The sequence below is a fragment of the Eptesicus fuscus genome, chromosome 4 (genome assembly GCF_027574615.1).
Source record: "Eptesicus fuscus isolate TK198812 chromosome 4, DD_ASM_mEF_20220401, whole genome shotgun sequence".
Taxonomy (NCBI): Eukaryota; Metazoa; Chordata; class Mammalia; order Chiroptera; family Vespertilionidae; genus Eptesicus; species Eptesicus fuscus.
In genome coordinates, this window is record NC_072476.1 from 39,094,985 (window position 1) to 39,107,727 (window position 12,743).

Consider the following 12,743-nt stretch of genomic DNA (forward strand, 5'->3'; position numbering starts at 1 on the left):
TGAAATTGTGTGTTTTGAGTTTGAGAAAAAAGATAAGGTAGCTTTTATTATTTTAGGTGGCTGAATATACTCTTCTGGAAGGAAAACTTCAAAAAACCCTAATTGATTTAGAGAAGAGAGAGCACCAGCTGGCCATTACAGAATCAGAGGTACTATATTTGTCTATCAAATACCTTATTTCATGGAATCCATGTTAGGTTAATACCATTCATTCCTTTTTAAAAAAGATATTTTTATTGATTTTAGAGAAGAGGGGCGAGGAAGAGATAGAAATATCTATGTGAGAGAAGCATTAATCAGCTGCCTCCTGCATGCCCCCCACAACTCAGGCATATGCCCTGACTAGCAATCAATCCAGTTACCTCTTGGTGCATGGGGTCGACACTCAACCACTGAGCCACATAGGCGGGGCTTCATTTCTTTTTTCTGTGTACTTATATAAAATCACATAGAAATTGTCTTCCAGATATTATGGAGAAAACTCTTCAACTGGGTAAAGAATGTTTTATGTTTTAGAAGGTGAGGAATAGAAAGTGCTTATTCAGCCAGTTTGGTTGACTTCTGCAATAGTGGAGATATTTGGTTAACTTCCCCATTATGTAAACTTTAAATGGATAATTACCCTACCTAGAGAAGAGAGAAAATGTAGCATAGGTTCAGGGGTCTAGAATCATGATTTTTTTTTTTTTTTTTTTTTTTTCAGTAAGAAGGAAATATCCTACATTCTTGCCCATTAAAGATTAGGTCCAAAAACAAATGAGTACTAGGCTTAGTTAACATTTTTGTTAGGTCCTATTAAATTTTACCCTAAATACTTTTTTAAATTGTTGTAAAAGTTGTTTCAAAATAAAATTCTTCCACATTAAATTTATATACTCCTTCCCTACCCAAATTTGTTTCTTAAAGTTTTCTCAACATATCACCCTAACCTTATCTTTATCCATATTCTGGGATTTGATTTAGATGTTTAAACCTAAATAAAATAAAATGTATATTTGTTCCTAATACTTAGAACCTGTTATCTTCTGTGTGAATGGGTGGAAAATAAAACATTTCTAAAAGAAGAAAAGGAATTTAGGTGTATTTGCTTACATATTAAAATGGATTAATTTAAATGGGAATTTTAAGTGATCAGGGCATTTTCAGTTGAATTTATAGAGGTCATACATAGATTTTTGTATATTAGAATTAAATGATTGAAAATAAGTATTCTGAACATTTGACTATATATATGGATAATAGAATATTGAACAGTATAATGTAGCTCATAATAGGCCAACCTCTAAAAGATGCACTTGTTTTAAGCTTCAACGAGAAAGAAGGGAACTGAAATCAGAACGTGAACAGAACCTGCAAGAACTTCAGAACTCTATCCGTAGGGCCAAGGAAGATTGTGTTCACCAAGTAGAACTGGAAAGGTTAAAGATCAAGCAGCTGGAAGAGGACAAACACCGACTTCAGCAGCAGGTTGGATGAAATACCTGTCATCTCTTTACACTTAAGAGTTTATTTGCATCTAGAAATAATTGATATAGTTCACTAAAATGTTATAAAAACTCGCAGTAATTTGGATGATTAATATTTATTGCAGAGCTTCAAATATACTTTAAGTTGGATCTTCTTTTCCTAAGTCAAAGCTAAGGACCATATTGGAATAATTTTTCTTCCCTTATAATTATTTGCATGAAATTGTACTATATTTCAGATAAATCTCAGCTTAAAATTATTTTCTGATAAATCTCCTTTTAGCAAACATGTATAAACTTCATATCACTGGACTGAATTCAGCTAAGAATCAAATTTCATGAGAGAATTGTCTCTGCTTTCCATTTCCTCACCTCACACAACCCATCCCCATTGCTCCAACCAGCCCGTTGTCAAAGAGGTCACTACATTCACTGGGCATTTTTCATTCATTATCTCACTCAGACTTACTGACAACATCAACACTGTTGTCCTTGTTTTCCTTTACTTTTCTGGCCATCCCTCAGGCTCCTTTGCAGGCTTATTTTCTTTAGTAAATGTTAGACCTCCTTCAAGTGCAAAACTTACTTGTACTAAACAATCTTGTTAATGTCCATGGGAACGGAGACAATCTGTACCTCTTGGACTTTCACATTTATATCCCAGATCTTTCCTTTGCACTTAGACCAATAAATTTAACTGCTTTTTTGATATCTCTAATTGGATGTCTAAAGTCATTTGAAACCCAATATGATCCTCCCATCCATGCCTGAGCTTTCTGTAAAGTCAAGCATGTCAAACTCGTAGGATATGCTTGCTGTAAGTGTTCTTTATTTCTGTTCTTCCTGTTGCAACCAGAGTGATATTTTTAACATTTGGGAATCATGATACCCTCCTGTAAAACCTTTCAATGTCACCTTACTGCTCAGAATAGTTACCTTGTCCTACAAGCCCCTGCATAGCCTGGAACCAGCCTATCTCTCTCACCTTTGCCCTGTACTCTCCAGCCACACTGGTCTCCCTTCAGGTGCTCAAGCATGCTGAGCTTCACCATAGGATATCTGTGTGTGCTACTTATTCTGGGCCTAGTGAACTACACTCATCCTTCAATTTTCAGCTGAAGCATCAATTACTCAGGGAGCAGGGACAATTATATATTTTCATAGGATATTATTCTCTCATTCTTTTTCTTTATGACATGTTGGTGCAGTTTTGTTCTTTTCATTAGTGTGATAAGTCAATCAGTGTCAGATTGTTAACTCCATAAAACTGTTTTGATTTATAATCTGTATACCTAGAGCCCAGCTAGTCTTTATCGAATAATTAGGGCTTAATAAATATTTGCTAAAAAAAAAAAAGAGAGAGAGAATCAAGCTGTTAAATGTTAAATATTAAGCTTATCTTTCTTGAAAAATTTCATTGTAGATTAGATATGTATGATGAATGCCTCCAAAGTCTTCAGTAAATTCTGACATGAAGAATAGCTTCCATAGCAGTTCAGGTCACATTATTTAGTGGTTGTAAATATGAATGTGATTGTTATTATGGAGATCTCATTTAAGATAAAGTTGCAGAAGTAGGCAGTCATGATGGGATTCACTGAATGCTTTTCCCACTTGTCAGGAAGATTCAGCCTCTAGAACCAATGCTCCTGACGTGTTCATCCCCAGCGGAGTTCTGGTCTCCACCTTGTCCCAGACTGCTGTAATGAGCTTATGGGAAAAACTGGTATTTTAGAAGAATAACCCAGGGAACTCTTATAACATTATCTAAAGACCTGGGGGAGAACGGGGGGGATTGCAGAAATTTCTGAGATGCCCATGTTGCTGAGCTCATGACTATAAACATGTTATATTTTCTCTGTATGAAAACAAACTTCTTAGGCCCTTACTCTGAAGCAGCTTACATGTATTATATGTATAATTCTAACTAGACAGGTAGAAGGGATTGATAGTAGTTACCAGAACTCAAAAAAATCAATGTAGTTTATGGACCATTTAGCAAAGGAAAAAAAGCCCACTATGCCTAATAGCTTTACAACCTGATTGTAACCACAATAATTGTGTATGATAATGTCCCTGAATGGTAGGAAAAAAATATAACTATGAAGGGGTTGGGTCAAATAATCTTTAAATTACCTTAAGTTGTAATAGTGTTTGAATTATGAAATTCATATAGTATCTAATTTTAAGAATAAATACTGTATTTAAATTAAACTTTTCATTGATAATAATTGGCTATATCTGTAATCTTACACATGACATCTTAAGTGTCAGTATTTTTATAAGGTAATTTAACAAAAATGGTCTCATGATACTGGTTTGATAAGAAATTCTGTATTCTTAAAAAGTTTTTGTATATTGTCAGTCAGTTGATTTACTAAATTTTTAGGATTACTAGAGATCTGTGTAAACTTTACATATATTTTTTTAAATGGCTGTAATACTTTTTTTTAATACAGCTTAATGATGCTGAAAATAAGTATAAGATTTTGGAAAAAGAGTTCCAGCAGTTCAAGGATCAGCAAAGCAACAAACCAGAAATCCGCCTACAGTCTGAAATAAGCCTTCTCACCTTGGAAAAGGTACCCATGTCAATTTATACCCACTTAACTAGTCCTAATGATCAACTTATGAAGTCAGTGATGACACTTACATATACAATGTAACATTTCACTGCAGTATTCTGATGTTTCCCTGGTTCTAGTGTCTTTCATTAAAAGTATAACCAGATGCCTATATTAAATGGCCTAGAGTGATTTCTGTTTTTTTGGCAGGATGCTGATTGATCTAATTGATTTTTCATTAACCAGCAAAGATGTATACTATTTATGACACCATGCTATTATGAATGATTAAAAAATGTTCAGGATAGAGTCAAGTAAGTTACAAAAGGAAACAAGGAACTTACCCAAATAATTATAGTGAAAGGCAAATGGTAGCAAGTGTCATCTCACTTTCTCTTAATAAATGCTATGACTGCAAAAGGAAAACCAAATCAATTCTGCAATTTACACATTAAGTAAAACAAAGAAATGAAAAGGAACCCAAAGGATAGGTGAAATTTTAAACAGGTAAATATGTGGGTGAGGGTATTCCAAGGAGAGGTATTGTGCTGAGGTTAAAAAGTCTGTTGCATACTTGGAAAATAGTTTGACTAGAACCTAGAGTTTAATCAGTATAGTAGTGGTTTCAAAATAAAAACAAGACTGATAAGAAAATGCGGGAAGACCCTAGATGCTAAGTTAAAGAATTTGTATTTTATCTGTAAATAGAAGTCAGAGATTATGCTCAAATTTGTAAATTAGCTTAATAAATATTAATATAAATGAATTTTAATGAACTTTTGGTGGAAGTTATAGAGAATTCTGATTTTAGACATACTACGTTTGAGATGTTAGCAGACTAAGTGGAGAAATTCACTAAAAATGAGAAAATATGGTAGGAAGAGAGAAATGGGTTAGACATACAGACTTGGGAGTCATTTGAATAAAGTAACATCCTTAGAATTAGATGAATTGTTCAAGGAGCATTTAGTAAGGAAAACTGAAAATATAACTTACAGGGAAAGTTCAGCTTCATAGACAAAAAGCAGGAGTCAGGGAAGAAGGCTAACATGATTTAGAGAAGTAATAAATGCAGTCTAGTGTGGCACCCAAAAAGAAGTTTTTAAAATGAGGAAGTAAAAGTAATTTCTAATGAATGGAAGGAAAGTCAAGAATGGTTGAGGAAAGGTCATGGGTTTGACGGTTTAAGTCACTACCTTTTAATAAGCCAAATTACAGAGTGTTAAATGTGTCATTGAAAAAAATGAGCCCACGGGACTGCCAATGTTGAGAAAAGCTTATGGATAAGAAATTAATAGCAAGGAGAAACTGATGGTTGTTAGTCTTTGAAAAAGAAACACCAAGAGGCAAAAAGCATGAATGTCTAGAAAATGTGGAGCTAGGAATAAGTGTGGTAAAGAAAATCTTTTGAAGTGTTGTAACTGGTTTCTTCTAGTGGTTCTGCAGCCTATCAATTGCCTTGCTCTTCTTGGTTCCTCTTCTTATCCCGCATTTACTTAATTGCAAAGTCTTGTTGGTCCTGCTTTTTACATAGATAGGCAATTTCATTTCTCCATTTTTGGCCTTCTCATTTCTCTACCAATGAACTTGAATCCAGTTAGCCATTTCCCACCCCTATTATGAAAAAACAAGTATTAAAGTATTCCTGTGTTTATAAATATGAATTCTGTGGTACTTACCAGAGATATTTGAAGCACTCAGATAGTATCTCATCAATTCTCTCAAGCTGTTAAGTAGATGTCAAAGAATATTTCCATTTTACTTGGGGAAATTCAGAGACCAAATATCTCAAAATTGGAGAACCGTTAACTTTTTATCTTTTCTGAATAGACTAGATAATATCTGCTATATAAATAAATTTAAGTGATTTTTAAAATTCCTTCTTCCAACTACACTTCTACCAAAAAAGTAAAGATCATTAAACATTAAAAATATAAACAGCACCATGAATTTGAGAGAGGGGGAAAAAAATGCATAATTGCACTGCCTCTATATCAGACCTAATGATTTCATTCAGCATGTTTCATGGCCTAGTAAAACAAGGTTGCTCCCCTGCCCCGCCTCCCCGCTGTTCTGAAAGTTCTTTGTAAATTTTTTTGGGGCCAGAAGAGGGCAGAATCTTATTTCTTAAGTAGTAACAAAGACATAAAAGTACAAGAAGGAAGATATAGTGAAAAGTATCTGATTAAGTCTATAATCTTGTGATTATATCTGAGAGCTTTTTTTCTTTTGTGATTACCCATTCTCTTCAGTATAACACAGATTTTCCCATTTTGACTGAAATGGCCTAAAAATAAATTAAGATACAGTTTTACTACATTCAATTCTTGATTCCCTTTATTATGTAAGAAGTGAGTATGATTTGCTAGGAAATGTCTTTTAGATTGCTTAAAAATAATAGGCACTTTTAAAAATAACATATGGAAAGCATTATAATTCAGTAGGAGATACAGAAGTTGAAGGTAAAATTTAAGAATATTTGATGAGTATCTACTGTGTATTTACCCCTTAGGACAAAGGGGAAAATGAGAGAAAAGAAAAAAGCTTGTAATATAATTGGAGAAATGGCTCAGAGGGCCTTAAACAAACGTGTATAATAAAATACCAGGGAATGTAATAGAAACGCTTTGCAGTTCAGAAAAGAGTAATTATTTAGTGTTCAGAATACAGTAATTTTAAGAAAGCTCTGGGTCAAGGTAGTATTTGAACTTAACCTGAAGTTTAAGTTAGCAGAGAAGAAAAAGACTTGATAGGCTTAGTAAGTAATTTGGGCAAAGAGAAGGGGTGTGTAGAGGACCCCAACCTGGTGGTTGGAGTAAAGGATTTCCTGTTGAGGAATACCAAGAAAGTAGGTTGAGCAAGTAGGATGGAAATGATATTTTGGAGTGCCTTGAAACCTAGCAGAAGAGTTTAGGCTCAATACTGTGGGCAAGAAGTAGCTATTATAGATTATTTAGTAGAGAGTGAATTGATCTAATAGTGGTTTGCAAGATTTGTGAATAGATTTGAGGCCGAGGAGACAAGAGTAGAGCCTGAGCTAAGGAAATGGCAGTAGGAATATAAAAGAATAAAGCTGGAAAAATTTTAAGGGAGAAATCTATATGACATATCAGTGCAAATGCTTCCCCAAGCCTCAAATCTTCTCTCAATAAGGGCCCTTAACTTGTGTGCATTTTTCTGGGACTTGGGTCCATCTATTTAGAATTACAGAAGCATCTGTGTTCTTAAAAAGTTCCTAATCATTGATTTGGTATAGGAATAAATCAGAAAAGCGAGGTTTGTGTCTCAGATTTGCTAGCTATAGTCTTTTTATTTGTTAAGAATAAAGAAATTATATGTATTGACTATACATGTGTTTTAAATTAGTTTGAATAACTATGCAAATGTGAATTATTTTGATAATCATGGCAAAACCAATGTAACCTACCCAGACAGCTTTTTCTGATGAAGTCAGTCATAAGTAATCCCTCTAGGTTCATTGCTGTCCTAACCCTCAGCCTTGGGCCCACCTAAGACCTATGGACATGATCACTTTTATTGCTGAAGGCTACTTTTTTACCTCACAGCTATAAAATGATTTTTCCTATTCCTGTGACATATGTCCTTGTTAAATTACCAACTAATACGTATAAATCTTTAGGTGTAAGTGGAAGAGATCATCTTTGACAATCTTAGCGTATTATTCAATTTAAGAGGCATGAGTCTAGTTGTGAAATGTCAACACATTTAAATCCAAGCACTAGGGATTTGTAAAGCAGAAAAGACCTTGACTCCATTAAGTCTTATATTACTGCAGAGAATGTTCTGGGCTCTTGTGAAGGGAATTTGGCAATCTGCTCTTCCTTTCATTTTATTTTCATGAGTTTTCTGAAGTTTGAATTTTTGGATAGTGTCTTTAGTTTTATTTTTCTGCAAAACATTAGGATTTGTGAGTATGGGAAAAAGTCGACTTCATATAAAAAAATTAGACCAGTTTAGAGTAACAGTATTTTACTCTAATTCAGGCCCATTATTACATTATCACTTAACTAGTAAAACTGTCTGTTGGCTACATCAATTTGTTTGGTACTTGGGTTGAAACACTGAGAGAGGACATTCCAAAACATAGCCAAGTTGGCTTCAGTTCATGCACAACAGATTGCCTGCTGCAAGTATAAATAACCTTATTTTTTTAATTGAATCACTTTCATGTTTTTCTTTATATATTTGAGGAAAAATAGAAAATAAATGTTAGATAAGTGTTACTAGGCGCATTATTTGTCTTTCATTTGGTTTATTTTATCATTCTTAAAATATTTTTTTACTTTGTCCTCTTCCTTAGTAAACTGCATTCTATCTATGTTTTTTTCCCAAAATATAGTAGTAAAAGAATCTAATAGCTTTCTTTGTTATAAGACAAAATTCCACATAATGAAAGGCCTCCAAAAGGAATAATTTGTTTTCTAAGATTTAGAGTACCAAGTAAATTGAAATGCTAACAGAACTGCTTTTTGTTAAAAAAAAAAAAAAAAAAAGAGTATTTTTCATTCTATCTTTATGCAATATACATGTTTTAAATACATTTATAGTAACTGTCTGGAGGTTAAGACTAATTCAGTTCCTTTTAGTATAGGCTGTTAGGCAGTAAAAATACGACTATATTTTAAACAAGAAAATGTTCATGTGCCATAATATTTATAGTAAATTATATAACAGTTTTAGATGATGTCGTATGTTACACTACATAAACTCTTTTCTTAAGCCAGACTCTTTGTATATATTATCTTTCAGTGATTGTACACAGTGGTATAGTGTTTCACTTGATATGATTTTAATCACTGTTAGGTTGAACTTGAAAGAAAGTTGGAATCTGCAACTAAATCTAAACTGCATTACAAGCAGCAATGGGGACGAGCTTTGAAAGAACTTGCCAGACTTAAACAGGTATGTAGTTTATAACTAATGATGGATTATTCTTTTTATGTCTTTTTCCCTTGATTCTTTACAAGTTTGCATATTTGGCAATACCTGTTATGTCAGATAAATGTCTGCATTTGAATCTCCAGTGCTATTTTTGAGATTGGGGCTTTGTGTGTGTGTGTGTGTGTGTGTGTGTTATATAAGATCTTCCTTTTTTAATTAAAAATTGAAACTTTTAGGCTATTTTCTTTAATTGCCAACTATCCTCTTTCTCAGAAGAAATTGGATAATTTATTTTACTTATACAACTACCATTCTTTTCTTCAGTATTAATTTTTTTCTATTGCGAGTACGTTTGAGGGGAGAAATTTCAGGATAACTTAAATTGAACACGTTCTCAAATTTAAGAACATATTTTAAATGTTATTCCTAGGAAGACACAGGTAACTTACTCAATTAAGGAAGGAATCACAGGAAATATTTGCATAATTTTATGAGTTTAAAAGTAATAGTGTCCTGAATTCTTATGTTTTCCCCCCCTTCCTGTTGCTAGATAGCATATGCTATTAGCTTCATGAGAAATATATCTTAACTTTAGGTATAATTTCTTCAGATGATTAAGATCAAATAAATCATTAGCAAGATTTTTTTAATCTACTTTGACCTAAAACTCATAAGCTAAAGCTAACCATTATTGATCCTTATAAGTTTTGCGTTTCTTTAGTGTGTCAGTTTCATTCTAAATGAAATTTGATAAAGAAGGTCTTTCAGATTTATATGTCTCCATAAACATCAAATGCTATTAAATATCTTGGTGATGTTGTACTAAATGTTACCACCTTCTTCTCATGTACTAAACTGCATGAGAATAAATAAATAAAATTATGCTAACATAGCTTGTAGGTGAGTTGCGATTATAAGTATAAAATAATATATTAGCCCCCTTAATCATGGGGGCTACATTCCAAGACCCCTAGTGGATGCCTGAAGCCACAGATAGCACTGAGCCCTATATACAGGGATGGGCAAAAATAGGTTTATAGTTGTTAATATGGAAAATAATATAATAATAATATAAGAATAAGCTTTCTGTTTTGCATATTCACAACTGTAAACCTATTTTTGCCCACCCCTGTATACTATTTTTTTCCCTATACCTCCATGCCTATGATAAAGTTTAATTTACAAATTAGGCATAGTAAGAGATTAACAGCAATAACTAATAAAATAGAACACTTATAACAATATACTATAATAAAAGTTATGTGAATGTGGTCTCTCTCAAAATATCTTATTGTATTTTATTCACTTTGTGGTGATGTGAGAAGATACAGTGCCTATGTGATGAGAGGAAGTGAGGTGAATGAATAGGTACTATGCTATAGTATTAGGATTACTTGAACACAAGACTGCAATACCACAACTGTTGACCTGATAACTAAGTGACTAGTGAGTGGGTAGTATATACAGTGCGATATGCTAGACAAAGGGATGATTCTCATACTGGGTGAGGTAGGGTTAGGACAGATGGGATTTCATCACACTACTCAGAATGGAGGGCAATTTAAAATGTATGAATTGTGGTGTGTTTTTTTTTCTGGAATTTTCCATTTAATGTTTTGGACCCTAACCATGAATAACTGAAACCACTGAAAACAAAACCGCAGAGAAGAGAGGGACTACTATATTAACAATAGTAAATTTTTATATGTTCACAAAACTGAGGATAGATGAGTGAATAATATTTTGTACTGAGAGTCTCCTATATTCAAGGCACTGTCCTAGATTTATAGACATAAATAAAACAAAAGTCTTTCCCTCGGGGAACTTACAATTTAGTAATAGGGAAGAAAACTATAAATATAACATTTGCTGCCCAATATTAGGAGTCCTTAAAAAAGCCATACAGAGTACGTCTATTTAATGGGACTTAGAAAAGGTGTCATAGAAGAGAAGATATTTGAGATGGCCTCTAGGGAACTGGTTGTGATTTAGGAATGTAGCATGTTGGAGATGGGGGTGTTATAAATACAATGGCTAGAATGATTATAACAGACACGAATTCAGTATGCTAGACTCTACTTGGAGATCAGAGGATGGCCATTTTAGAGGTCATTTAGGAAGTAAGGACTGGAACTTAAGTGGTAGCAGTGGGAACAGGATGAGAGATTCTTTTAAAAGATATGTTTTGGTAGATTCTGTGTAGCACAATATACCTGATTGGGCTGCAGAGTATCGCCAATGTGGTTATTAAGACAAAGAATTGATGGTGGGAAAGGGATAAGACTTGCAAGTCTGGACATTTTAATTTTTACAAAAAAAATTCAGCAAACAGAATTGTGAATCTGATGTTGGGAGGGTGATTGGGCTTAAAAACAGATTAAAGAATCTTTTGCAAAGGTGATTGCTTTGACTGATGGCATTTAGAATTCTTATGTTTAAGAAAGAGAAAGGGAAACTGGTAAAGGAAATAACTAGAGAAAAAGAGGAGGATAATTACAATGATACTGATAGAGCAGTTAGCATTAAATTTAGTCTCATTATATGCTAGGTATTGTGCTTCATGTCTTTTCATTTCATCGTAATCAAGTTAGGATTGGAACCATTTGACTAGAGTCCAGGCTTGAGTTTTTTCCCCTTTATAATGTTATGGCTTCATTCCATAGAAGCCAAATAATGAACAAATTCCCAGGAGAAGAAAGTGAGCTGTGGAAGACATTAGAGATTGCTGACAGAATATTTACGCAGAAGAAGTCATGATTTGGCATATCCTAGCCAAATGGTATTGTTGGCTATTAGATAAACTAGTTCTGATAATGAGAATTAAAGTTATTTTGAGAAAGAAGAAGCTAATATAGAGTCATGATGTCAAGATATTTAGGTTATACATAGTATAATAGGGAGAAGTCTGTGGAGTTAGGAGCAAGGAGATAATGTGATGAGAATAGATGTTAAAAATAACAGAATACACATTCTATCAGAGGAAGCATATATAGTAGTTTAGAATAAAGCTTTGGAGTCAAGAGAGCTGGGTTGTATCTTGGCTTTATCTCTTAACTACTTCTGCAACTTGGATAATTTAACTTCTCTGATTAGTCTTCTCGTTTGTTCAGTAAAATTTTTCCTCACAGGTTGTTCTGAGAATTAAATAGCATTTAATACAATGGGATTTAAAAGCATTTAATACAATGTTTGGTAAGTAGTACGTGCTCAATAAATGATAATTGTTGAAAGGAGATGAGCCATAAAGCTATTGTGTAGTGTTCTTGGTTTTAGTTGATGGGCACATAATTTAGATGATAGTTTTGGATATTGATGAATAGAACAAATATTGGAGATATTTTTGACTAGTTGTTCAAAGAAATGATGGGCACCAAGAGTTTTAAATTTTAAGTTTAGAGAACAGGAGGATTTTATATAGTAACTAGAGGCCTGATGCACGAAAATTCATGCAAGAGTAGGCCTTCCTTCCTCAGGCTGCCGGCACCGACTCCCCTCTGGCACCCGGGACCTGGGCTTCCCTCCTTCAGCTGCCCGCAGGCACCCGGGACCTGGGCTGGCTTCCTTCCAGCCCCGGCTTTGTCAGGAAGGACATCCAGAATGACGTCCAGTCTAATTAGTATATTACCCTTTTATTATTTTAGATAGCAGTAAGCAAGTCGGGTAGGATATACTGGTAGTTTGAATAGTAAGGAAGTCAGATAGGATATAGTTTGAATAATAACTACTTTGTATTTGGATGGTAGTTTTAATCGATGTTCTGTAGAAAATTGCACAGAAGGAAAAATAACACCCACATGTAAGGATTAAATAT

At 33.7% G+C, this 12,743-nt stretch overlaps 1 protein-coding gene across 2 annotated transcripts in view; it reads left to right on the plus strand.

Moving 5' to 3' along the window:
* Nucleotides 1-12,743, plus strand: part of CEP120 (centrosomal protein 120) — a 75,972-nt gene that overhangs the window by 29,255 nt on the left and 33,974 nt on the right. For both annotated transcript variants that reach the window (XM_054714959.1, XM_028145141.2), the window contains exons 16-19: nucleotides 57-149; nucleotides 1,306-1,467; nucleotides 3,926-4,048; nucleotides 8,855-8,953. In XM_054714959.1, coding sequence (XP_054570934.1) covers nucleotides 57-149; nucleotides 1,306-1,467; nucleotides 3,926-4,048; nucleotides 8,855-8,953 — 477 coding nt within the window. The remainder of the gene's footprint in view (nucleotides 1-56; nucleotides 150-1,305; nucleotides 1,468-3,925; nucleotides 4,049-8,854; nucleotides 8,954-12,743) is intronic.